At 42.9% G+C, this 27,547-nt stretch overlaps 1 protein-coding gene across 6 annotated transcripts in view; it reads right to left on the reverse strand.

The window, feature by feature from the left end:
* Window positions 1-18,572: 18,572 nt before the first annotated feature.
* PEAK1 (pseudopodium enriched atypical kinase 1) overlaps window positions 18,573-27,547 on the reverse strand; it is a 131,020-nt gene continuing 122,045 nt past the window's right edge. For all 6 annotated transcript variants that reach the window (XM_068958314.1, XM_068958310.1, XM_068958312.1 and 3 more), the window contains one exon: window positions 18,573-26,051. In XM_068958314.1, the coding sequence (XP_068814415.1) occupies window positions 24,897-26,051 (1,155 nt within the window). In that variant the 3' untranslated portion in view covers window positions 18,573-24,896. The remainder of the gene's footprint in view (window positions 26,052-27,547) is intronic.

Consider the following 27,547-nt stretch of genomic DNA (forward strand, 5'->3'; position numbering starts at 1 on the left):
AAAAGCTTTAGAGGATTAATGATGACATTTAAAAATCCTTTCACAGATTTTAGTACAATGCCGCTATTCAGTTTTAACTTGAGATTACAAATATAAGTCTGCACTGATTTTCTATGTTTCTGTATTTTCACAGTACAGATTCTGCAATGCATATGTAGGACTTCATGTACAATAAACATCTCTTTTTCCTGCATCTGGCCTTGTTTGAGAACTGAGTATGTGATAGGATGCGAGAAAGGAGGAGGATTTCATGCCTGGACAGGAGAAAAGTGCTGCTATGTGACAGCCTGCGATAGGGTTGCACTTTTACACATGCAGGGGAATGAAAGGGGTTAGATTCATCGGGAGGATGGAGGAGAGCACTGTAAGAAAGGAGGAATTACAGACTTTAGTCAATCTTTTGAATGGGCTGAAAGAGAGTGTAAGTCAAGTGTGAGCTGCACTTGCTTTACCTGAGATGGCAAAATGAAACAGCAGGAAGAAGGCAAATACCAAGTGTACCACGCAAAGCTTTTGGGCACCGCCATCTCCATAACTTCCAATCCACAGACTGGCTTGTGTGAAGCGCGGGTCGGTGCTGGCATCTCACACCAAGCAGGGCATGCCCATCAGTGTCCTTCGGGTGGGAGATGGAATCAGTAGCAGGATGCCATCAAAAATTGCCCCTTCTGCCTACGTGGGAATGGTTGGCAGGGAATTGTAGCTCAGCACCTGCACGGGTAGAGGAAGAAGAGGGACAGCTTGCTGAACTAAGCATAGGCAACGCAGTTCCCAGGAGCAGGGCATGCTGGAGACAGGTTGTAACACGCATTTTGAGAAGTAGTTGCAGTTTCAATAGCTGGCTTCGCTTAATTGGACTGAGCTGTTTCCAGCACAGCCTTGCTTTCTTAGATCTTCTCCACCCCTCTTGATGGGGACAGGTAGCTAGGATGTATTTTTGTCTTTAGTCCAGTTAATGAGCATGAAGAATTTCAAGGAGGCTTCAAGTGTTTCACAACATCCAGCTTGCGACTGTCATGGTGGCAATATTTTCAGAAACGTGTGCTTGGGTATAAGGATATCCTTCACTGCTACTTCTTTTGAGAGAGTGAGATAATCAGACCCTGTGTGCAGGGCAAGGGCGGCCCAAAGTTCTCATGTGAAGAATGCAAGTGTGCTAGCAAGGTGTTCGCTATGCAACTTGTGAACTCAGAGGTACAATCTGGCGGCACTCTAGCATTTAATCTGGGAGGTGACATATAGTCACCAAGGTGCTAGTGCAGCAAAGGCCACACAGGTTAGGTGAGGGGCTGGTTAAGGTAAGTGGCAAGGGAAACTGCTTGGCAGACCATCAGTAGACTTGGAAGTGCAGAGACAAGCGTGCAAGCAGATACCATTGTGATGTAGTTTGCCCTTGAGTGTGATTATGCCCAGTAACTCTCCATTTTTTTTTATATAAGCAGTAGGAGTTAAATTCTGTGGATATAGTGCACTTTACATTGATACAATTGAGTCTACACTGTTAAAAATCTTTGATCTGCACAAGTCTGTGGACAATTCCACAGCAGTGATGATTTGCAGGCATACATCAGAAATGTAAAATTCTTTTCTTGTTTTTGGGACAAACAATTTAGGAAGTGTAATAAAAATGAGCTAACTCCATTTGAAAGAATTAGGTGTTACAGGAGATTCTCCTGTTTTTCATCAGCTTCTGAGGAGGTAATCAGAATCTTCTTTGATACTTCAAAATATACAAGAACCTGGAAACGTCCATGAAAGTTGAAGGATGCATAGTAAAAATGTCCAACTGCCTGACATTTTCCTAATCAACCTTTTAAATCACTGTATGAAATTACAGTTAGCAGAAGATAGCATCCATCTGTCAGTGTGTTGCAAACTGGTGAATAGAGAGGGGGACAGGGACTGTGGGGAAGGCAGCAGTGCATTTGATCTTTTGTTTTCTGGAGCAGAAGAAACCTCTTACCTCTAAGTCCCCACCTACCTGATTTAGTAGGTTCCAGGAGTACCAGTCAAGACTTGCAATATGTTGATTGCCCTTCCCTGGCAGCAAATGATCTCATAAGGAGTCGCTTCTTGCATTTCTTTACTTTTTGATGGACTTGCACATCGTGGGCCTTCATGTAACGATCAAATGTTGGAAGCAAGGTCAATTTATTGCCACAGAAGTGATGTAGAGGGAACTGGGAATGCCCTTCATGACTAAAGGGTAGCAAAAAGGTTGAGATTAGTTTATTGTCTTTCCTTATATGTCCTCTATCATCTGAATTAACCTGTATCAAATGCGGTTTTCAATAATGAAAACAGACATATATACACACATACACAGTGCATTTAAATAAAATTTACATAAAGTATCTATGTAATAAAATAATATACCCTTATTCAAATACACTGCATGTCATAAAGGATATCTGCATGCTCTAATACGGTTTATTCCAACACACATTTTTGATACCGGCCATTGTGGTATCATGGTAAAGGTTGGCTTGTTGGAGAGAGTTCTTTCAGATTTGAGAAGTACCCCAGAAATCAGAGTTTCAAGATAAAAGTGTAATGTTAGGCATAATCTGAAACAATTCCGCTTATAAACCCAAAGAACCAATACAATAGTTCAAAAACAAAATATGAAAAGATTCCACTTAGAAACACATCACTGCTATTGGCAGCTTACCCAGAAGTACATTAACATTGTGTTTAATAAGAAGTAGGTGTAGCTTGGGCCTGAAGTCCACTGTGATGCTGGAGAGCGGCTGGACCCATGTAGTTCATCCATTTCATGCTGTAAGAAAAACAGAGGGAGGAATCACAGCACTGTCCGTCGTGGGTTTTAGATGGACCAGCTACACCAAACAAGTGGCACCTTCTCCCTTCTGACTCCCCCCATCATCCTATCTTCTGCTACAGCTCTCTGCCAACTCCTATCAGCTCATCTTTCGGGAGCGACATCCTGGAAAATGGCTTCACTCTCACGTTACCTTTCCTTTGGCAGCAGAGCCTAGCACAACTCTCCGATGTCGGCACCTGCAGGCACACGCTCCTGTCCCTGTGCCACCTCCCCCCCTTTGCAGCTGAGCCAATGCAACTATTTGAAGAAGGAGTGATGCTTTATTTTATCCACAAATGGCTCTGCACTGCTGAAGTGGCTGGGGGGATGGGAACTTCTTAAACCAGCGCTGCTGTCAAAGAAAGGCTTGTGAAACCCCAAACCATGCTTTGGTGAGTTTTACCTTTCTGCAGCAGTGCCAGCTTAAGCAGCCCTCCACTACCTTTTCCCTTCTCCTTAACCCTTCTTCCTAGGGGGGCAGCAACAGTGCCAGTATAGGTATTTGTGTAACCATGGAGATGAAGAGCAAGGAGCAGATTATGGTAAAAAATAACTCGGGGGAAAAAAAAAATTGTATTTTTAACTTGGATTGTTCCCCAGTCTGTTCATCGGATGGTCCCCAAGACAACGTGCACCATCCCACCTGTTGGGGCTGTGCAAAGGTGGAAATGAATAGTGGGCACTTGGGTTGCTTAGTTGGTGTTGCTGCTGAAATCAAAGCTCCAACTACATCCTCCAAAAAACTGAGACTCCTGGAAAGCGTTTCACCTTCCCCAATATCCTACAGCCATTGTCTAGTTTAGTCTAGGCACTGTAAGCCGGCTCCCTCAGTTACTTGGGCAGCCAATGGAAAGTGAAAGGGTTGTGCATCCTGTCCTAAAGGAGGCGTCCAAGGAGGTGTAATGAAATAGCCCATGCCCTGGAGAGACCACTCAATCCATTAAATATAGAGGGAGCCTAAATGAGCGACTCAGGTGCTTGGTCAGATGAGCTCTCTTGAATCTTTAAACTGTTATTGCCCTGCAGCTCTCAGCCAGGGGTGTGCATAATTTCTTAGAGTTCCAGTGCACGCACTTACTGCTGTTAACTAAAGCCATGCGTAGCCCAAGAATGATGTAAAGAGCAGCACTTAAGGACCTATGCTCTTTTACATCCAGTTCACTTTAATTTGAACTTCACATGCTGTAAACAGATACAATATGAACCGTCATCAGTTGCTGTTTATATTTTGTTCAAAATGCAGCTGTTAAGGTCACCTTCTATAAGCTCTTCTGCTCTTTGTACCGTGCTCCTCTTGCTTGCTCGTACTTTGTGTCCGTGTTGTCTTTTCCCTTTTGCAGCATCCAGTTCAAGGCACTTCGCAGTTCTCTCCCCCTAGCTACTTAAGTGTTTTACCCATTCAGAAAATGGGTAAAATAGACTATCCCAAAGAAATTAGGATATTTTAGAGTTGATGTAAAGATAAGACAATAACTCAGTGACAGGCAGAAGAAAATCAAATAAATTGGCTTCCTTACTTTTTGTCCTGTATAAGCATTCTCTGGGCACATCACCCAACATGTGTGTCCTCCTGTCCCCATTACGTGATGGGGATACCTTCATTTTGGTTACGTCGTGGCTAAGTGCCATTGTCAGATTCTATTATATAGGTATCTGCAGCAGAAGTACATTTGAAGGAAAAAATCCTAATATTAACTTTCATCCTTGTAATTGGCATCGCTCTAGCTCAGTACTTGCTTGGAAAAATAATTTATCTTAAAAACCCACAAAACTCCCTAAAAACAAACCATAGTCACAAACCAGCTGGGCCGTCTTCGCTTCTGAAACCCAGCTCTACTGAACTGTTCTCTTGGTGCCATCTGTAGCTGCTGTGAGCTGCTCCAAGATTTGGCATCTGTGTTTGGACAGAGGCCTTTTAGCAGAGTTGTTTGCAGTTTACCAGTGGTTTAAGCCTATTGTACTGAGAGCAAGGAGGGTTTTGCAATTAAAGCACAAAGTGCATTGACTGAGAACCTTGCCTGGATTTATCCTGTGGTGCAAGGAATCAAAGACAGAGGATACACAGATTTCCTCATGTCGTTTCTCCACCTCACAAGTGTATTATGAATCTTAAGTTGATATGGAGGAAGCCTGGAGCTTCTGGAAGTCGGGGCTCCTACTGCGGCTGTTACTCTGTGCTCCCTTCCATGAAGGTTTCGCCTGCCCTGTTGGGAAAGGCCAGGGTGCCATCTTTATGGGTGCTATCAATGGGCCCAGAGCAGATGCTCAGCATAATCCTGCCAGGTGCTAAGCACTGTGACATGGCTCTAGAAAGGTGTTTGAACACACACCTAGCAGTGCTAGTAAAGTGACAGACCTGGAAAAAAACAGTTTCTACTTTCCAAAGGGGCAAGAATGACTAAGGGGAGCTTAACTACTTGTCTTTTATTGACAAAACCAGCGTTTCTTTCAGTATGCTCTAAATGTCTCTGTCCCCTTCTAAATTTTACCTTTTCCCAGCTGACAGATAATTAATCCTGAACTACTACACAGAAAATTAAACATCTTACCCGTTGTAGTTTGCTGTGTTTGGCTCTGAAAACAGCACTCCAGTTCTTGTAAAAGCAAGTCGATCGTGGCTCGATATCCAGAAGGAGCAACAAAAACTCCTATCAAGTAGGTGAATTCAGCTAGAAAAAGCATAAAATGTCAAGTTTTATGTAGAGCCCACATCAACGTTTTAGTACCTCTGTAATACTGTAGGCCAATTTTTCAGGAGAATAATTTATGTTCTCCAATATTATGTGTATTTTAGTGCTCACTTAATGACAGCCTAATATTTCAAACAAAATACAACTTCAGTAATGAGATACCTCGTTTCTGCCAGGACGTTATTAGGATACCTGCTACAGTGATCTAATGAGATTGACCTTCATTTCATAACAAATTGCTCTCCTCCTGAAACTATTTTTAATGGCCTTCTTGATTTATGCAAAGGGACCTATAGCGATAGCCTTCTGCTTGGGGAATAAATGAATCAAAGGATTATAAATTTTTATCAAACTGACAAGTCACTTCCAAGTGCCGCTCTATTTTTACTCTTACACACAGGTCGAGTCCAACATTAGGAAAGACTATCTTCTGTGCCTCTCGGCGAAGAGCAGCGTCAATGAGGTCAGCTGCTGGCAGGCAGGCGACGCCAAGGGGCGAGCGCCCGGCTGCCTGCAGGGCGACCTCGCTCCCTCGAGTGCTCTTCGCTGCCATCTACCGGACATCTCGCCAAATTTCAAGGAGTAGGTCAGACCCGTGCTCTGATTTAGTTTCCTTCTGCTCCTGATATTAACAGCTGTTGTGCATGTGACTTCTAATATCTGTTTTTAATGAGATGAATTCTGTTTTTAAAAAGATAATGAAGGAGAAAAATAGAAATCCATGTTCTGAGTATTTGTGCCGATTGTCTTGAACTTATAGATGAGTTGAAGCAGGACTGTTTAAAGCATTTCAGAGGGAAGATGCTTAGAAGATGGGCACAGTTGGTGTCATATTAATAATAGATAGGAATGCTATGCTATTCTGTAGCTATTTTAATTTGAAAAGCCCAAGTACCTTACCAGCATTATTTAATCCTTACCACATCCTTGAGAGATATCCCTTATTGCATGGTACCAATTTTATGGACTGATATCATGTATCCACTGTGCGGTAGCAGATTTTTAGGTTTGCATGCAAGTTTCCAATTATAGGAAAAACAAATGGTATGAAAGTGATATGACTGCATATTTTCTTAGCGCAGCTTATGCATTTATCCTATTATTTCCAGACTTTCTACAGATCAGACTAGAAATACCACCTTAGTAAACTCCTCTTCCAAAATCCCAGCACCAAGACTGTTCGAGTGAAGACCTTGACTCAAGAAAGTGATTTGAGAGTAAGATGGAGGTTAAATTTAAAAGGAAGGCTTCGCAAAAACAACAAGAACATTGTATTTCCTCCAAGACCGTACAGGTTCCCATTTTAAGATAATGAACTTTCCAGTGTGTATGCAACCGCAACTGTCTGGTGACTTCTGCCATAGCAGGATACCAAAGCAGGGACTCTACGTACATTGCCAAATCTCAAGCAGTCAGCATCCCCGAGCGGACCCGCTCCTGATGTTCTTGTTGCCAGATGCAGCTTCCTCACAAACGCAGAAATACACTTTTACTCCTGTTTCTGGGCTTTGGCCATTGTCATCATTATTTGTGCAGATAAACAGGAGGGTTTGCTTGTGGCCTTCTCCTCGCTTCCTGGTACACAGGCACGCTTTCCTCTTCTTGGTAGGGAGGGCTCCACAGGCAAATCTCCCTGTTTACGGTCCCGGCCTCAGTAGTAGTCAACACACACATAGGTCAGTGTCTGGCGCGGAGCCTCTCTTGGCTGCCCTTGTCCTTCCTCCTGCTTGGCTGAGGCAGCAGTGCGGTCTATGGCTTTCAGTTTTGCTGCCCACTTCCATTCCAGTTTGTCCTTCACTTTATTTTGCAGCTGTCCCGTGTAATGCCACAGTCGCTTCACTACAGAACAGGGGTGGGAAAACCTGTCTGGTTATCCGTAGGGCCACCCACTTCTCTGCAGGTGTTGGTGGTGCCCTGCCAGAGTAGGCTGCACTGTCTGACCTCTGTGCCTTTGAGTGCTCATGTCACTCGCAGGCACATTTGAAGTGTTTTTTTCCCCCCCCCCAAAGGACAGTCCACAGTACTATTTTGCCAGCAGACACTGCTAACAGTAAAGTAAGAACCCCTCAAAGGAAGCTAGTTGTCCTCTTCAATAAATGCTATTCTTCCACAAAACCAAGGAACTGGATGATGCACCATAACTATTTGTGGATACATGGCGTTGAGCAGTCTGGTCACAGATACAATCAGCCTCCAAGAGATTCCAGGTTTCCTGTAAGCAAAGAGCAGGTAAAAAGATATGGAGCTTAATTCTGCAGTGTGTTACACCATAGTACCCTTGACTGAAATTCAGTACAGTTCTATCTCCTCTTAAACCCAGTGTAATTGACTGGCATATTATGCTTTTAACCCAGAAATCCTCTAGACTGCACACAAATGAGGCAATCACCTCATCAGTTATAGATTTCTTATTCACCTACATGAGTTGCCGTGCCACAGAACAAAACAGATCTCCTTTGCTTTAGCCAGGAAGCCTGTGAACTTAACAAAAACATCATGTATCTATGCCTAGATATGGCAGATAAGGTCTTGCCTCCAACAGCAATCACACAAATGCTGCAGGAATGAAATGCTGTTACTCAGGCTATTCTTTCATTTTTTTTCCCCACACAGCAGCTTTCTTACTTTGTTAGCAGTTTCTTACCATTCAGAACAGTGAACTAAGCTGACAAAAAAAATCAGTCAGTATAGCAAGGGAGCAGCAGTGGCCTGCTAGCAGCTTATATTTCATCTGATGACCTGTCTCCTGAAGCAGACAGGTGTATATATTTTAGGAACAGGGGAAGGATGGAGAATCAGAGATCACACCTGATTCAAAGATTGCACCTGTGGTCAGAGAGCACACAGGATAAGGACTGGAGATCAGCAAATAATACTGCATTGTATAAAATCTCCCTCCCACAGTGCCTGAAGCCTTTTGTCTTCTGACAAAATAACCTGGCATGGCATGTTTGTCAGTGAGTCTGGCTGTGATGCCTGCAAGGAGGCTGTGAGGATAGTTTGGAAGATGAGGAGATTTACTGAATGTTAAAATATAGCTTTATACTGAGATTAGATTGGATAGGGGATGAGCTCTGTTGTAAATACAGAAGTCTGTAGCTCCGTAAGCCAATGTGAAAGGCTTTATTTCACCATTTGAAAGTTCATATTTTCATCTGTGTTTTTTGTTGGTTTAACCTGTTTGGGAACTTCTCCGTAGTGAAAGACATGGCACATATTATAGGCTTTCAACATATATATAAGCAATAGAGAGAGCACATGTTATACTATTATTATTGATTGATTTTTGGTTTAGAAAAACAACAATAAAATCCAGTGAAAACAGAGGCAAAAGATCAAATTCAGAAATTTCAAACTGTAGCACAGTCCTTCTGAAATATAGTGCTGGGCTGCTGTTAAACACAGACGCGCACGCTGGCTTCCACTGATTTTTCTGCTCTTACTGTTCCTTCCTCCTCACCCAGGGATGACATGTTTGCTGTAAAAGCAGCTGCGTTTCATTCTTACGTTTGCTGTCACTGCCAAGCAGAGATCACCCAGTCCTGCCACACACTGAACAGCTCCGCAGGGAGCAGACAGAGAGAGGACTTTCGCGGTGGGTTTGAGCCAGTGGGGTCAGACTGTCTGGTACTGCTTGGAGACTCCCTTCCTGTCTTTCCAGTTTGCACAACAGCATACATATGGCATTCAGCTCCTCTCTCCTTGGCACATCTTCACCGAACGGTGAACTGTGTCAAGGGAAAGAGGAAGAGCCACAAAGGATCAGAAATTGTTGCAGGGATAAGGGAAGGGAAGAATGCAGTGTCCTAAAATGGACTGCTTGAATCAGCTTCCTTTAGCAACTTCCAGTTGTGTTCAGTGGGATTTAGATTCAGGCTTCCCATTCCTGATCAGGACTTTGGACAGACCAAAAATAAAAGAACCCTAAAACATCTGCCCCTTGCATTTGAGAAAAGACATCATGTATCCTGAGTTGGAATAGGACTGCTTACAAGGAAAGTCCTGACCGTGATGGATATGTCCAATAAACCTTTGTGCTCTTTTCTCTTCTTGGCAATTGGCGTACTAATGCTCCAAGTAACCTGAGAAAAAAAACAGAGTGTACAGAGGGATGATGGGAAGCTTGTTGCTCTTTTCTTGGAGGAATAAGCTTCTCCTTTCACCCATGCCCATGGATAGTGGCAGGTCACTGCGAGGACAGATCCAGTTTACTGATGCTGTAAGCTGAAAGCAGTGCCAGCCTGGTCAGGTTGTGTTTCAATTCTGAATAACCAGAACATTGGGCCAAAGCCATATTGATGCAGGGCACATGAAGCCTTTCATTTGCCGCAAGCATCTTGCTCACTGCAAATCCTTTGGTGGGAGGGACCCCTTCGCTCACTTCAGTTCACGTGGTATAGTTTGAGAAAACCATGGCGTGGTGGTCAGCCACTGAACCTTGGTACCTCCAGCTGTGGCTCCCACCATAGGACAACTTTGCCAGGGATCTGCAGCCTTTTATTATGAGCTTCTAGCTTCTGGGGTTTTATAGTTAAGTGTTTTAATTATCTAGGGGTTCCCGTGTTCATGGCTATGCTGTTTTATCATCTGACACATTCAGCATGTACATACGAATATATTATGGCTGCTCCTTTCATATCCTTGTGTCTGCATTCCATAAACTGGGCTCTCACACATTTTGAATCAGTGTAGCTCGATGGCCTTCAGTGAAGCTGTCTTATTTTACATCCAGACCTGTACAAACAAAAGATGCAGCTTTGTAAAATGCACGGGTCTCCATCCAAAATACGGCCTCCTTTCCACATGTAAACTCCTGCCAAGCCAGAGATCTGCCGTATGTCTGAGCAGAGGGGTTCTGTTGGTCTGGGGTCCGCTCTGCTTCACATTTAACTTGAGCATTTTTCCTGACCATAATTGCAGTTGGTTTTTCAAATCAGCCTGGAAAAGTTGTTCTGTCTCTGATGTAAAACACAGCTGCACGTAGCACAAGGAAGGCCTTCTCCAGAGATGTAAAGCATTCCAGAGCCCAGCCATGCGCTGCTCGGTAAGCACTGTGGCTGGTTTGTGTTTCAGGGGGTTGTGTGCAGTTATTGCCTTTACTCTTGAAGTGACCTAATTGAGCAGAGAGTAAGAACTGTTCTGTATAAGGGCAGCTATTTTGAACTTAGAATTTTTTGGAGAGAGGAAGAAGTGCAGTGAAGGATAGAATTAGGTCATAACTTCAGGATGCCAAGATTTTCCTCTTGCTTTTGTTTACTGCTTTTGTAAGGCAGGCGCTCACATTTAACCATATTGGAAAGAATAATCTTTTGTCTGCACTCACTGGATCAAAGTACAAAGGAATTCATTGACATCGTGAAAAAACTGATTTTCTACATTTCTAGGGGAAAGTATAAGGACAAATCAGTCTTCTCAGCTAAGTAATTAGCATTTACCACCAGGAGAGAATAAACAGTCAATCAAAGTCAGTTCAAGTGTTTCTCAAAAGCCGTTTGGAATCTCAGCAAAGTGACTAAAATGCAGTGCAGCACACCAGCACTTTGGTGATGAAGTCAGATTTGGGGTGGGAACAGCGATGGGATCCTTGACAATGAGTAAGAAAGGCCATTTTTCCAAGTGAGGAGCAAAGCCCAGCTTAGTACAGTCCAGACAATATCCTGAGCTCACTGATCACTTACTGTAGAGAAGCTTGAAATCTTAACTCCCTGGGCTATTCAGAAATCGTTAAGTACCTCCAAATTAGAAACTAATATGTAATCACATCCATCATGAAGACACTATGGGGCAGTGTGAAAAATAAAATTATTTTAAAACAATGTTAATAAATGTATGATCCTATTAAGTTTGCCTGATATCTACAACATGGTATATGGCTTTGCTTTTGGAGGTGGTGAGCACCCACGTCTTCTATTCTCTTTTGTAGCAATCATGTGCACATGTGTATGTGGGAGGGCGTGGGTGAACAGATAGCACTTTTGGAAATCTAGCCTACATTGTGTGAATTAAGAATTTAGAAGTGACCTTATAATATGAACATGTGGCTATTATCCAGATAGAATCTCTTGCTATTACATTATATCCACTCGGAAATTTGCCAAGGATTTTGAGTGCTTATCTAACTATATCCAGGATAAGGCACGCTTTCTGTACATGGTTAAAACAAACTGCTCTTCCTACCTTTTCAGAGGATAACATAAATTCAGAGCCATGCCACTGGCTTATTTTGGCAATTTGGAGATGTAAGAAATATTGCAATCAGATGTTTCCAACTTCATTCAATCCCTTGTTAAGCTGATCTCCCCTGTAATTCAATCTTAGCCTCAGGAACTAAATCAGTTGTATTAAAAATAGCACAATGTCCACCCTTTCTTTTAATCAATGTTGACTGCTTTAGGCAGGTATTAATGGATAATCTGATTACTGGCTACACAGTGAGTTGACATTTAATTAATAACTAAGAGGAAGAATTTGAAAATTCAGAAAATAATCAAAAGAGAAAAGAAACTAACCCTTAAAAAGACACACAACATTAAGTAAAATTTGAAGGAAAAGTTATTTTGGCCAGGGATTGTTACTGACACAATCTCTAAGATGTACAGCCTGTGGTCTCTGCCATGGGTGACAGGCTTAGCCGTGCGTTTTGGTTGTAAAGGGAAGGAGAGTATCAACAGGCTTCCAGGAAGAAGGAGGTGTATGCTAAATCACACATCGTTTCCTCTTAGACTTATTTACACTTACTAATGGGCTTTATATGTTAGATGCTTAGTGGTATAAACTGGCATTCCTCCACTGAAGTCTGGCTGCGTCATTTCCAGCCCTCTCTTTCTGTGAATGTGGGTGGACACCATTTGCCTACTCAGGGGCCTTTTTATGGGGAAACCACTCCTTGTTGTGCAGTGGCTTGTATGGGACTTGCGTGCCTCCAGATTTGTGCCTGTGTGTGTGAAGGCGCTTCTTCGTTCAGCTGGTAGGACCTCCAAAGCGCTTGCCATAGTTCCCAGACTCTTCTGCCACGTGTGTGATTCAGGTTTGTAAAGTTCTCTGGGCCTGGGGAAAGTCCTGTGTGGGGCAGGCTGCCTTGGGGCTGGAAGCCGGTTCTGTAATCAAGGGTGAGCTGATGTCAGGAAGCTAGGAAAAGCCAGGGTTTCACCAGTCTAGGAGCCTAGGCAGAAGCTGGGCCAAAAGTGAAGAAATCTCAAGAATGTACTACCTGGCAGAGTGCTGGAGCAGGGCAGGAATCAGAGCTGGCAAGAAATATCCTGGTGTACAGCTAAATCCAAGTCATGCCCTGAGCAGTGGGCAGCAGCTCTGTGATCGCTTCCTCCCAGCTCATGGGGGAAGTCACCAACCAGTCAGGCTCGCTGGCCGGTTCTTTGATCTTCCCTGGCTGAGTTAACTTAGGAAGCCCCTAGTTCTGTGGAGACTGACAGCTGCCAGCTCCTGGGAATGTGTCAGAAGCGGGTGATTTATTGTCCACTGTCTTTTCACGCAAATTTGCAAAGCTGTTGTAATGACAGGCCTTCTGGCCAGCCAGTTACTCCAGAAAAGATTTGAACTGGTTATTTTCCACCCGCCTCCCCTGTGACTGCTTCTGCTGCTTGAGTGATCAGGCTGAATGGTCTGCAGCTCAGCAGATGGCACTTTTCCAGTGCATCAATATTGCAACAATACCCAGCAGAGTATGAGAGATCCCAAGCTCCTAAAGAGTCTGCCTGTTCCCAAAGCATAGGAAAGAAGCCTTCACGGTTTGCTATTTTGCAGGTTACGCGGTAGCAGAGAGGAGGAGGAGATTTACACTTGTGTTCCCGTGTGCTGTTACTCTCCACCTAAGTTCCCAGAGCTCCCACGGAGTATCTGTTCAGTGTATTTCACACTGATGTGGGGCTGAAAGGTATCGTACACCATCTCAGAGAGGACTGCGGACCTCTGACTGGGGAGTAATATGAACCATACATGCTTGTCACATAAGCCTTTGAAGCTTGCAGTAGAGACTGCTTAAAATCATCAGCATGATAATACAGCAGATAGATTTGGGACTGAAGGAACCCACAGACTGAGGCACTCGTTTCTGATGGTGGGCTAAGGCAGCTGACCGCTGGACTCCTATTCGTGGCAATGAAGGCCATTTCCTAGGGCCTCCTCGTAAGAGAGGCTGCTCAGTAATGCCCAGGAACGAGACCGTTCCTGGCGAGAGGGGTCCTCCGAGGCAGTGTTGCCTCCCTCAAAACAGAGGCATTGACATCACGCTGTGACACAGAAGAGGATGGCAAAGCGGCAGAGGACACAAAAAGTTTTAGTCTCAATCTGAAAGTCTGTGCAGGCTGAAATAAATGTTGGAGCAGCTTGATCCACTATGCCAGCGGTACATCTCTGGTTTCCTTTCTTTTTAGAAACTGCATAATGTTGCTGTTTTCTTGCTTGAGCAGCTAATATTAAAATTAACAACAAAATAATTATAATTCAGTAATAATAATTTTGTGATAGAATCAATTGATGGAGGTTCCCACATAGCAGCGGACAATCATGATTCGGTGGTGAATAGCACGTGAGTAGAAATATTGTAGGACCTGGTTTAGTTTCAGGGACTCAGCTTCAGGGTTCTTGCATCCTGTTCCTCTTCCGTGGGCTTGCTGTGTCCTTGAACACATCCCTTCGCCTTGCTGTGCATCCGTTCCTGAATCTGTGACATAGGAATCATGCCCTCCTTATAAAGTACTTCGGGATTGCCACACATCTCACATTGTATTTTTATTTTCCATTTGGTGAGTGAGAAATACAGGCTTTTGATCCTAGAAACAAGATTTCTGTAACAAATGCAAATTCTTTAGGGAAGACCGACTATTGTGTCCCAGGACCAGTCTTGGGAGAAAAGTTGTTCAACATTTCTGACTGCTGATTTGCAGAAAGAAATGATTGATCACCCAGTGAAATTGATTCATGGCTAGCATAAATTGCAGAAGGTTGTAAAAGAGTCTCGGTGCATTTGAACTTTCTGAAAGAGCAGACAAAAATAGCAAAGGAAATTTAATGTTGGATAAACTCAGACTAGTTTCCATGACTAAAAAATAAATTAAACAGCCTAATCTGAACATCCATGCCTGGAGATGTCTGCCCAGCAAAAGCAAATAGGGTGTAGATGTGCAAGAGGTGAAATACGTTCTGCCATTTCTAAAGCATGCCAGTATCGTTCCTCCTAATCTCGCAGTGTGGGCCACATCACCTGAGAAAACACGGACCAGGCAGGTCTCGCTGCAGGCAGCGAAGAGAGCGGGACTGCGTGCTGAGCTTTCCATGGAACAAGATGCCGAAAGTGATACACGCAGAGGAAAATGCTGCATGCCACAGAGAAACGGTTTGTGTGGTTCACGGCTGCAAAAAGGTCAGTGCTGGTCAAGCTCTGGGCCTGGGTTTTATGAAGCAGTGGATGGTTTTACAGCATTTATAACTGGAGCCATAAAAAAATTTGTCATGTGGTATCCCACAGCATCATCTGATATCCCATTGCTGCTTCTTGTTTTAAGCCAGTGGTCTTGCGGTGACTGCTTTAGGAATAACTCCCATACAGATATTGATAGATAAGCTGGAGCATTTAAGGTAGGAGAGCATAAATGTTATTTTCAGGAATAAAATGGAGAAAGTTTGTGAGGAGACTTGCTCCCCTTGCATGACTGGCTTCACAGGTTATGGGGGGGGTTCCTTTTCTTTTTGATCGTTGCGGTGTTGGCTGTGCATGGGGCAGGATAGTGGCCTGTCTCCAGCAGTAACTTGATTTAAATATAGTGCCCCTGTAGGAATCAGGGTAATTTGTTGTCTTGATTTAATTTGTTATTTTCTTTAGAAGAGCATTTACAGCCTTTTGCACTTTGGAGAGGTGCGAAGCCAACAGCTCAGTTCTAACAGTTAAATGGCAAATATTTGCTTTTTAAGGTTAATCTTATACTGTTCACTGCTGTTAATCTAGGCCAGTAAGGCTTCAATGGAGAGGCAAAAGCTGAGATTTGACGTAAGACCTGTAACTGTCCCCTGCCCCGTCCCACTGCGCATAGGTGCCGTCCCTTGGGCCCCTCTGCCCCTGAAGAGCAGCGTGGTGCCGCACGGGGGAGTGTGGGCTCTGTGCCCCTCTGCCAGATCACTGTCTCTCCCTCACCCCAGGGCACCAAGACAAGTGCCTCGGGTGACACCAGTGGCATGGCACTTCCTGGCCCCTATAAGACACCGTGCAAGTACGTGCATGGCATATACATCGGGCAGAACTGGGTGAGACAGCAGCTTCCCGTTTGTTTGCTGAACAGAGGGGCTATAAGTAACACTGGTCAGTACCACCAAGAACAGACAGTGAAAATACCTTTGCAACAAGCTTCTGCATTCCCATTCCTCCCCCTCGTGTAGTATAAGATGTAGTAGAGACTTTTGTGACTTTACCTGACATGACTGTCAGTTACTTCCAGTGTCCACTTCTTGCAAACGTCCTGACTCTGCCAGCTGCAATGTAACAAAAGAAAGCTTAAGAACAGCAAAACAAGCAGGTATCATTAGCGTCTGTAGGTAAGAGCAGGAGAAGCTGATAGAAAATTTTCAACAGCCATAATGTTCATTTCTCTAGTGTAGTATACACAAATCTGCTTCGGAGTCCCTAAGCTGCGCTCCCTAGCCTGCTTTGCCCACCAGGATCTGTTTTCCAGACAATACCGCTACTCACTTGGCTTCTGTTCCCTTTTGAAAGATGGACTGATAGCAAGGAACCTGCCTCGATCTTCCGAGTGGATGGACTAAGCACCACGATTTACAGCTGCCTGCTGGGATGGCAGTAGTACCAGGTGAACTGCAGTAGATTTGAAGGCCTAACATGGCGTTTGAACACCTTTCTTTCCTCACAGAGCCATGACTCCTCCAGCCGCTAATATTCTTGGATAAAGACTAGGTACTTTTCTGAAAGATATACTTAGACTTAAATTACTGGTCTCAGGAGATTTGTGTCAGTCCAGGATATATCGATTCAGTAGTAGCTAGGTGAAAAGGGAGGCCTAGATCTGACAAATAATGTTATGGTCCTTTTTGGCTTGTTCTATGAATAAGTTAGAGCCATTATTGGTTTTATGGGCCAATCTCCTTGTGCAGTTTCCAATATCAACACTGCAGTATTTGAGCACCTGTGCATATTTTACAGAAGTAAACAGCTTTGTTTAGGAAAGGAGAGTGCCATTTTCAGGGGAATGCGGGTCGTGGATTCTTTCTCATTTTCTGAAGATCCCTTGAACGATCAACTATTTTCCAGTGCAGCCATTATTTCCATTCAAACGTTTTAACTTGAACAGTTTGCCTTGTGAGCTAGCTGCTCCTCTCTGGTTCTGGTTACTGTGGCTGAAGGAGGAGGATGGCGTGATACATAAACGGCAGCACAGAAGCTCATCAGCATGGACAAAAGGGGCAGCCAGCAGGACTTACATGGTGCATGAAGATTTTCTAGAATTGTAAGAGTTTGTCAGGTGTAGGAACTTAGCTCCTTAGCGCTTTCCTTGACAAACACCGTCTACTGAAAAGTGGATTTCTGAGCTGGTGAAAACCCTGATACAGACATTTTTGTATGAGCTTAAACTAGGCATCCTTTGGCTTTGCTTGCATTCATGTTTGGCACAAGTTAAAATGAGAACGCCAGACAGTGACCCCATAAGGACACCCACCAAGAGTTTGCACTGACATAACTCAAGTAGTTTCAAACAGACTTTAGTTAAGCTAGTACCATTATTGTGTCTTGAAAGGTTTCAGACTGTTTTTGGATGTCTCTTCTTTCCACAGCGATGTTTGGTGATTGCTGCTGACAAATGGCATGATCTACCTCCTGTAGGTGAGTCCATGGTGCTTCATGAAAGCCAACAGGGATTACTTTGGTACAGCCAAAATATCTGTGTCAGGCTGTCAAAGGTGTTGCATGTTTACTGACATCTCTGGAGTCAGTCAGCTTTGGATTTTTAAAAAGGTTGAGGACAATAGCTTAAACTGCTTTTGAAAGGCTTTGAAACTGCTGCTAAGCAATAGATGGGAACGGCCCGTAGTAGTTACACTCCAGCCAAATTCTGATTGCGTGTAGCCTTCCTGAAGCCGGTGACACACCTGTGCAAAGCCAGTGTAACTATGGGAAGAACTGAGCCCTCAGGGCATATGTTGGTTTTTTTTTCAGAGTATTTATGAATAGTGCTGTTCTCAGGCAGAACCGCAGCATTGCTCTGATGTATGCAGTGTCATCTGGTCTACGCTAATAAATTAGCATGTGCAGCTACTATTGCTGCCTATCAAATCTGTGTACAAAATTGAGCTGTTCGATCTCACTCTCACAGGAGCGTGTCTGCGTCATCATGGAAGAGGCATATTATCCCATCTGTTTTTCAGCAGACTCTCCATCAGGCTGCGTGCTTCAAGGTAACGGATCAGACACAAAGCGAACTCTGCTGCAGATGAGTGCCTTGGAGACATCCTGCTTTGTCACAGCATATTAAAAAAAATCACTTAAAGCCATTTATTCCTTCACAGCAGGTCATTTAAGCCCTGTCCACACGAGGGAAATCGCTAACTTTGGCTCAGCTCCTTTAGTGACAGCAGGCGCCCTGGTGTGGACACGCAGCCGTCTCCATTTTCATCAACGTGTCAAGTCGTTTCTCTCTGCCGAGGCCTTAACAAGACAGTGGTTAAAACAGTACAGCTGCCAGCAGCTGGTTTATGCTTGGGATGCTGCTGTGGCTTGTCTGGATGGAGCTGAAATAGTGCCAGCCATGGTGAGACTTTTGGGGAAAACAGTCAGAGGCGGTAGCAGGTGCCACGGAGTGGGGAAGCACGGCCACGGGGTGGCCAGGGCACCGGGCATCAGCCCCAGCAGCTCTAGCTTGCATCAGCTGCACCGCACGCTAGCTGCCGCTGCAAAGCAGCCAGCTCTTCCAGCCTAAGCTTCTCCTAGACTTACCACCTTTTGACAAATATGCCGAGGTGACGCACCTTCCTCAGAAAGGTGCATTTTGGGCTAGTTGCCTAGCAAGAGAGAAAAATAACACAACTGCAAATTTGACTTTCAGTGTAATAAAACTAGTTTATTTACACAGTAACATGAATGCCACAGAGTACACAGCAAAGTACCACAGCAAACCAGAGTGTAACTGCCCCTGATCACAAAGGAAGGCTTGAAGTTTATATACTTATTCATATAAAAATGTGTAAATATCAATATGAAGCACCAGATAAAGCAACGCAACCAGGAATTCCAAATACAAATTACCCACAAGAAATGGCGTTGAAATAAAAAAAAGAAAAAAAAGAAAAGAAAAGAAATCCCTTTTCCAAGGGATTTGAAAGAAATCCCATTTATAAAAGACCATCAATTTTGGAATCCCTAATTTAAAAATAATTTTCCCCTTTTGTTAAAAACAAGAACATATTCTTAAATGCTCAGCATAATTAAGATTTAAAAGAAAAAAACCCAAGGAGTTCAACTGCAAAACCTTCTAATACCAACAAGCCAAAGGATAAAGAAACAGAGGTTTCAAGTCATTTTTGAAGAGGTGTTATTTGTTTTATGAAACTATGTTCAAATTTACACAACCTTGAATATATATTATATACACAATATATAATATATATATTTTCAAACAAAAAGGGGCAAAGAATACTTTTGGGTTACAAAACTTCATATACATACACATATATGCATATATATGAACATATATTTCTTCCATATAAAAAAATTCCAACCTCTTCTAAATCCCTGAAATCTTCCCCTTGGATTTAAGGAAAAAAAAAAATCTTCATAGCCTGAAGTACAAACCAAATTCTCAAATTCTGTAGAGTGGTAAAATGCTTATGTACAGGTAAGCTGAGTAGTTCAGCCTCACCGGCAACTCTGCTGGATCTGAAAGCATTCTGTGGTTTCCAACTAAATGCTGAGTGGAGCACCAATGCAAGGAGGCTTACAGGAAATTATTTAAATTACGTTCTACGTCTATTCAAAACCATCATCCTTCTAACACTGCATCCAGGTGAATAATAAAATCCATACAGATTGTCTACTAGAAATTCTTTGAAACACAGCAATGGAAAGGAACCTCGGTTCCTCTGCCTTTTGGAGTTGAGGATAACTTAAAGAAACTTCTCCCTAGTATGTCTTTTGAAAAGTATTTTTTGCCGTTTCCTCCCTTGAAGTGTTTGGAATCCCGATGATAGTTTAAAGAATATCTCCACAGGTGTATTTTTGGGAGCAGTATTATTATAGAGGTATTTAAAGTTCTATACTGCACTTCTTTCATGTTATCTTACTGCGTAACTACATCATCATCACATCTCGACTGAAGGGCTCTGATTGTGCTCTATCTAGGCTTTCAGGAATTTAGCAGAAGCAACACTACCTCCACTAAATCAGAGTAAATTTGGTGGCCCAGTCATGTAGCAAATAATGGTCTTACACTGTTTCTACAGAGAAACAGACTGCTAAATTCTTATTTGGGGAAAGGGGGAAAGGAAAGTGCATTAAAAGGTCTGATTCAGTTCCCACTGATAAATGTTCCCTCATAAAAGTTACAATTGGATTAAATAAAAACAGGACTATTTAATTTATATTTACATATGAATTTAACTGTTTAACTGTTTATTAAACTGTTATTAAAAAAAATTATATTAATTCAGGCAGGGCTTCTCAGCACAAAAACTGAGAAACAGAGACATTGCTAATTCAGCAACAAATACTATTTTTACATGCTAAAGTATGGAACCAGTAGTATGAAGCTGCGGAATAAACTCTTGCGGTAACGGATTGCTAACATACATTCCTGATTTATTTAAACAGCATATTCTTCTCTCTAATACGTTGGAATTCCTGTGCTACAATGTCAAGATGATCCGTTCATATCTCGTGGGTGCTTCTGGGCACATGTGGAGCTTAAAAGACGTAAGGTGGAACATTTTTGTAAACGCTCTCTGCATTCTTGTCTGCAGGCCAGCAACAAAATATTCTAGCTTGAGTTACAGATTTCACCATATCTGAATTTTAAAAAGAGGCTAGGCCTCTATATTTGGACATTCCAGAGGTTCCAGAGTAAAATTCTGGATCTCCTTATTCCTGATTTCTGGGCAAGTTTTTACTAGTAGATTCTCTATATTCACCTGGATTATGCATAGACTGGATCAAGTCTGAGGCTTGAAAGATAATCAGTGAATAAGCAATTCCAATTTAAGAAATAAAAAGCAAAGACATCTTCCATAACATCTCAGAAAGTTTTCCAGAACTCCTGCGTTACCAGAGGTTTGCATTTCACGCCGCAGAGTCCACCACCTCCAGCAGTCGCAGCGCATCTCACCTACCCCACCTCTTCCCACACCAGTCCGATTCCTCACCTAGACGCTGAGTGTCTGCAGTAGATTGTCAAAGCAATAGGCTTCTTGGATGTTGTGGTCAGATTAGACCAATCGACTTCTTTCTTACTATTACTTTCCTTGTGCAGATTCAGATCCAAATTTGAAAGCCCTACAATTTTTTGGTTGTTACTTGAAGTTAAGCTCTACTACAAGCAACTTAAAGGAACTTGTTCACATAACTGAATCTCCAGAAACAAATCTTCTCATTGAATAGATCCCCTCATCCTCACATGAAGTTCACCATTTCATTTTTTTTAATAGTCTTTCGCATCTCAGTGTGGGCAGTATTATTTGTAGGTCTATCACCAGAAGAATAAGATTCCCACCAACTGACCAACTTTATTTTAGTTTTTTGACAAGGCACTAAACATTGTGAATCCAATCACTGTGCTCTCTCTGTAACATTAGAGAGATTTTTAATGGCTCTAAAAGGATCGGAAACCACTCATTACAATTCTTCTTCAAACAAGCATTTGATTTTCCAGAAATTACTTTGCACTGGAAAAATCTGTAGAGTTCATGTTAAAAATATTTGAATGGCAGCTTTTATTAATAGAAAAATATATATTTACACTCAATACTGTTATCTTAGATTTGCAGCTCTTCCTATTTCTTGAGCTCAGCTGAAAGTGCTACACTACTAAAAAATGCGAAATCTGTGCACATATCCATTTAAGTTATCCATGCACAGTTAGGCGTTCTGTTCCTGTTATACACAGGATCCCAATTACAAACTGAGTGGGTTTTTTTCCTTTTGCTTAGCAATTATGCTGTAGCATTCTTAGGATTTGTTTACAATCAGTGTAATGCATACATTCTCAGATATTTATGGTGGCATAATCTGTTGCCAGGATGGAGGACCACCACAAACATAGTTACAATCACTGGCTATGGGCATACCTGCAAAGTCAGCCTGAAGCTCCCCAAGGGATAGCTCAGGCCAAATCGTGTTCAACTTCCATTCAACTGACCATTCTTTCTTTTTTAAAGAAAAAAAACACACAACACTACAAATTGCTAAAGTTTACCCAGTGCTGCACAAGAGAGAGATTGGTAGTGAACATCTATCCATGCTTGATTATACTGCAGAGCTAAAATGAGTATTGGTTCATCACAAGAACTACAAATTGAAATTAGATAGCTAGAGTTACAAAGGCTTTGGACCAGCTGCATTAAATATGAAGGGTTGTAAAACATTCAAAATTCAACTTTGCATGTGCGCGTTGACATGAAAGCAACACTGAGAACGTGTGTCCGTATACACAAAAACCTACCGGCTGAAAGGAATGAGCCCGTTGCAGTGGCGAGTGGTCCAAGAGCTGCTCACACAGCCTATACTACTTACGTGAGAAGTTATGTGCACAGGCACTACAAAACAAACACAGAACCAGACCACAGAGAACAAGAAGCAGTGCCCTACTCCCAGCTCAACACGTAGTGACTAGTAGGCAGCAGAGAGTATTTGCGTGACCTGTTATGCTCAGCGTATTTATGCTAGTCGAGCGTTGCCGGCCTGTGTCCCGATGAAGCGGGACTGCATTGCATGTGTGATTCTTTGTAAAGGGTTCTTTTACAAGCTGCTCAGCGTTAGTGTAGAAACTTTCTTTCCTGATGTAGTGGAAGTACCTCAACTACACACATTGCACTTGGACTTTCAATGCACTGACCTCTTTTTTTTTTTATTTTATCAATGCCGACATCCTAACCTTTTTGCCAAAAAGAGAAAGAAAAAAAAATACATATCACATTAAAATATATTATTCTTACCCTTGCCTGATCCTTCACTGATACAGGTGAATCAAACAACAGAATAACAATCAGAAGTTTCAAAAATCTCTAGAAAGGTCACAAAAACAGTCTACATACTACTGCACAATCGATGTAGGCTTCCACACCCTATTCAGCTTAGACTGCCAGAGAAGACTAACACAGGCATTTCAACCCCTCCGAATGTATGGTGTGGATCCAGAGCCAGTTTTGCTGACCTTAAGCCTGCAGGACTGTTTGTTCAGTTTCCACGCATCTGGTCCAAGCATGCATACGCTGTATAAAGTGGCTATTTGTTTCAAGGCTGAAGTGAATTGATTCCTCACAGTTTTAACAGTTAAAATGAAGCATCATTCCATAAAAAGAACACATGGATATCTGCGCATTTATGTGCCAGGAAAATAAAGGAAAGGGCTGCAGATCTAGCATCAGGTAAAGGCTGGTGTGTAAAGTGAACACTGTAATGTACAGCTTTAAAAAATACATACAAGAATTGCACATAGATCCATAGGAGAGAAGCACAGGCTCATAACTAGGGCTGTCTGCTGTCCATCACCCAGGTCAGAATATTCGGTGTCACTTTTTCCCCTGCATCCAAATGTATTCTTCAGAGCGATTTAGGAAACAATTCAGAGCCTAGCAGTACTGAGCAAAGACACTGTGTGTGCACTTGCAGAGGTTCCATAGGAAAGAGCCGTTACGTCAGGCAAGTAAGTCAGCAGCTGCCTTTAGAAGTGAAAAGCTCCTTCAGGTTGAATTTTTAAAAATTCTGTCTCTTTAATACTCAATGACTCCTTTTCTAGTCCAAAACCCTGTCTGCGATGCTCCTTGAGCTATCTTGACAACGTGCTATTTTTAGGTTGTTGTCTATTAGACATCAGAAAACACCGGTTACGCATAGGAGATACGCAGCCAAACACCGCTACGGGAAGAATGGATCACGATATTGTTAGTTGTGGCTGCCAAACTTAACAGCTCCCTCAGTAATTAAAAAACAGTGTTCTTGCCCCCTTGTTTTTACCCTTCAGAGAACTGTCTGGAGTAAGAGTGTCTCCATGTGGCCTGTTAGCTACACACAGACGAGCTCTGAACAATTCTACCTCCTGCCAACATCCAGCAGTGCCAATTTTAGTCCCACTTTGCAATATGGCACAAGTGACAAGAGCAAACGAAAATAAAACAGAAAAGGTGGCTGTTATTTTCATTCCCAATTCATAACAGTGATTGTCAGAGAAGGTTATGTACTTCTATCCATTTCAAGTGAGGCTTTAGTGCCTTTTGCAACGGAAGGGGAATTTCAATTGTCCACCACCTGTTGTATTGTTCTTGTATAAACACAGTTTTATCTACAATACATCAGCTATCCAGCCTGGTGAATGTCATTTAGGAAACGGGAAAGACAAAGTGTACATACTGTGTTTTTTAATGCAGAGATCTTAAGCTAAGGATAATGGTGTGATTAAGGCAGGATCATTGAAATCAAGGATCCACAGCTAGAAAGGATATGGAGAGGCAGTGAGTCAGAGGCAGAGAAAGCGGGAAGAGGACAGAATGGAGATGCTTACTGCCCATTGACACTGGCTGCAGTCAGCAGGATAACCATGTTTGGGAGGAAAACAGAAGGCATAAAGGGTTAGAGAAAGATCCAAATCCTTCTGGATGAGGCCAAGAGGAAGAGGAGTCCAGCCCCGTTAGGGGACACTGACTAAGCTGAGAAAAAGATTCACATGGGATGTGGAATGAAAACAATAGAGGGTTTTGTGGCAAGGGGCATGGTGGATCATTCATTTCCCATTTAATAATTAATCCATCTCTGCTGATGGTCACTGCTATTCACTACCAATGCTACATATAGAAATGACAGAAACCATCCAGAAGAGGAGAGGAGTCTGTTCACTGCAATGATTGAAATAGTGGTATCTGTTAAGGTTTGCTCTCCTTATCAACCAGATATTAATTGAGTTAAAAAATATCTGATCCAAATGCAGTGAGATATATGTATAACTAAGCCTGGCAAGAAAGTGAAGTTTGGTTGTATCAGGTATGGGATACAATGTTTCCAATTAGAACTTATTTGCTCAGAGTTGCTGGCTTTGAAATCTAGGCGGCTTTTTTTTTTTTTTTTTTTTTTAAAACACTTGTAGAAAGTGTGAGCCCTAGGGCAGGCTGGAGTGAGGACTGGGGCAGGAGGAGGCTTCATGAAAAGCAACAGGTTCTGCAAACTAGTGCTGCTGCATGATTCTCACAATGCGATGAAGTGAGTCTATAGTGGCAAATGCCAGGTATTGACAACAAAGCCAGTCTTCGAGAATAACTCCACAGTCGCTGTCCAAGGACTTCTCTGCAAACTTGATCATCAGCAGTGTCCGTTTGATGTCCAGCCAGTTCTGAAGTACGGCATCCCTCCGGGCTGGGTTGGAAGATGTGCTGAGAGCATGAAACAAGTCCTCACGTGGACCCCACAGCAAACACTGAAGGATTCCCTTGGCTTCTGATATCAGGATTCTCTCTGAAGGGTTGGGATTCAGCAGGCAGCTGGCAAGTTGTTGAAGACCTTGAGAGTAGAGGGAACGGCAAGGGATCTTGGGAAGATCAGCACGGGTATACTCCTTCTCCTTCAGCTCTGGATTCTCATCAAAGGGATTGGGTAAGTGCAGCATTTCATAGATGAGGATGCCAGTCTGGAACTCATCACACTTTTTGTACTGTGTTGCAGTGATGATTTCTGGAGCCAGGCGGGACTGATCCCGTAGGACCTCAGGATCCACCATATGACTCTTCTGCTTGGCCTGGGAGAAATTGCTCACTATTAACCTGGCCGGGCAAGCAGTGTTGGGACCGGGCTCCACGGACTCAGAGTTCAGAGGGTTACCGCCTGGTCTGGAATGAACCAGCAGCAGGTTCTCCAACCGCAGATCACAGTGTGTGATATGGTAGGGTTTCAGGTGCTCCAGACCCAAACACAGCTGTAAAAGGAGTAGACAGACCTGCCTCTCATATAAATCTGGGCTTTTTGCATGGCGGGGTGCAGATTCCCGCACAAAGTCAGCCACTGTTAAGTATGGGACCTCCCGTGTGATGACCACGACACGGCTGCGCTGCTTGCTGATGGTCCCCTGGTTGCTTGAGCTGTCTTTCTGTGAAGCATCTATACTGGAAGGAGTCTCTCTGTTCTTTTGCTCAGGTTCTTCCTCCTCTTCTTCCTGCTCTTCTTCCACCTCTGATGCATCGGTATCCTCCCACGGAAGGAGGCGAACTGGCACGTCAGCAAGGAAATGGCCACAGTCCTGTTGGATGTTAAAGTTGATAGCCAGACTCTGCCGGATGGATAAGCTGTGATAATACTGCTGGGATTCTTTAGCTTTGCTCTTACAGATCTGGGGGGAAGCAAATAAACAGAACAGACATAACATAAAAACCCTTCATTTGTAAATGCTATATCCTTTTTTTTTTTAATTTGCACTTTCTTGATGGGCATCCTCATTCTAGCACTAAACACAAATACTGACAAAAGTGTTACTGAATGGACCTCGGAAGACCATCTTAAGGCACATGAACAATTACTGTTGGATAGGAGCAACTGCATGTCAATAAGCGCAAAGTTGTGTTCCCTGCGCGCATATTACACAATGGAAAATACAACTTAATTCAGGCAGGTTGCACTTTCCGTCAGAACAGCAGCCGATGCATGGTAAATTCAGAGTGAAGCTTACTTTACAGTAACTTGTTTAACCATCGCCTTTTATTTCTTATTCTTCTCTCAGGTTTGTGTGAAGCATCAACAAGATAAAAATAATTGATAGCTATATGAGATGTGAAGAAATCAGTGTAGAATATTTGAGGATATGATCGATGATTCCCCATAATGGAGTTAGCATGGCTTAACAACTCAAGCCACCTGGCTGCTGAGTTAAGTAAAGGGCTGTGTGCTTCTGGTCCACTCTACCTGGAAACTGAAATCTATTTGCTGAAGCTACATGAAGCGAACACACTTCACATCTGCAGCGAGGTGAGAGGGAGGGCAAGCAAACTCACTGTGACTCAGTGACAAATGGAAACTCATTACAGCACGGTACCTTAATTGCCTTCAATCATCTGTCAAGAGCCTGAGTATATGCTTGTATTTTGCCCTATATAGCTGTAGCTCATTTCTGTCCAGAAATATCTTGTTGATAGCTAAATTAGCACCATAATTATTGTCCTTATTAATTATTTGCACTGCCAAAACAACTGGCAGCTGCAACCTTGTCCCGATAGGCATGGGGCAATCTCTATTACAGTTGCTGTTCTAAGGTGTTTACTGATTAAAATGATGGCCCTGCAAAGACTAAGGCCATGTTAACCATTGCATGCTAACCTTAGTTCTACTGAATTGGACAAGATTGTTCAGCGAGTGTAAGGTTAAGCGCATGCTTTAATCTTCACAGGGTTACAGCCTAAGTAATCACTTGGTATAGTGCACCAAGAGGTTTTAACTGCAAAGCTCAGAGGAAGCGAAGATAGGAAGACGCTTCTTTTCAGATGAAGTTACAGCTTTTCTTAGCTCATCTCAAAGAAAAGGAAGGTCAGATTAATAAGGCAGAGGAGGTAAGTAAAAGTCAGCACTAGTTCTATACAGTCAAGGAGCCCAGGTCGTGGACTAGCCCTAAATATAAATGTAAGGTGGCTTCTCTGCCCATTTCTCCCTTTTCTCCTTCTCCTCAGGAACCCACGTAGGGCTGATTATAAACTGGCCTTTCACTTGAAAAAAAAAGGGGGGGGGGGGGAGAAAGATGCTTTTTATCGTGTATATGCTTACACAGTTAAGAACTATATAGTTTAATGGGAGATTGTCTTTAATGCTTGCTGTTCAGAAAAGTGCATTGTCAGATAA

This window comes from Struthio camelus, chromosome 12 (assembly GCF_040807025.1).
Source record: "Struthio camelus isolate bStrCam1 chromosome 12, bStrCam1.hap1, whole genome shotgun sequence".
In the NCBI taxonomy this organism is placed as follows: Eukaryota; Metazoa; Chordata; class Aves; order Struthioniformes; family Struthionidae; genus Struthio; species Struthio camelus.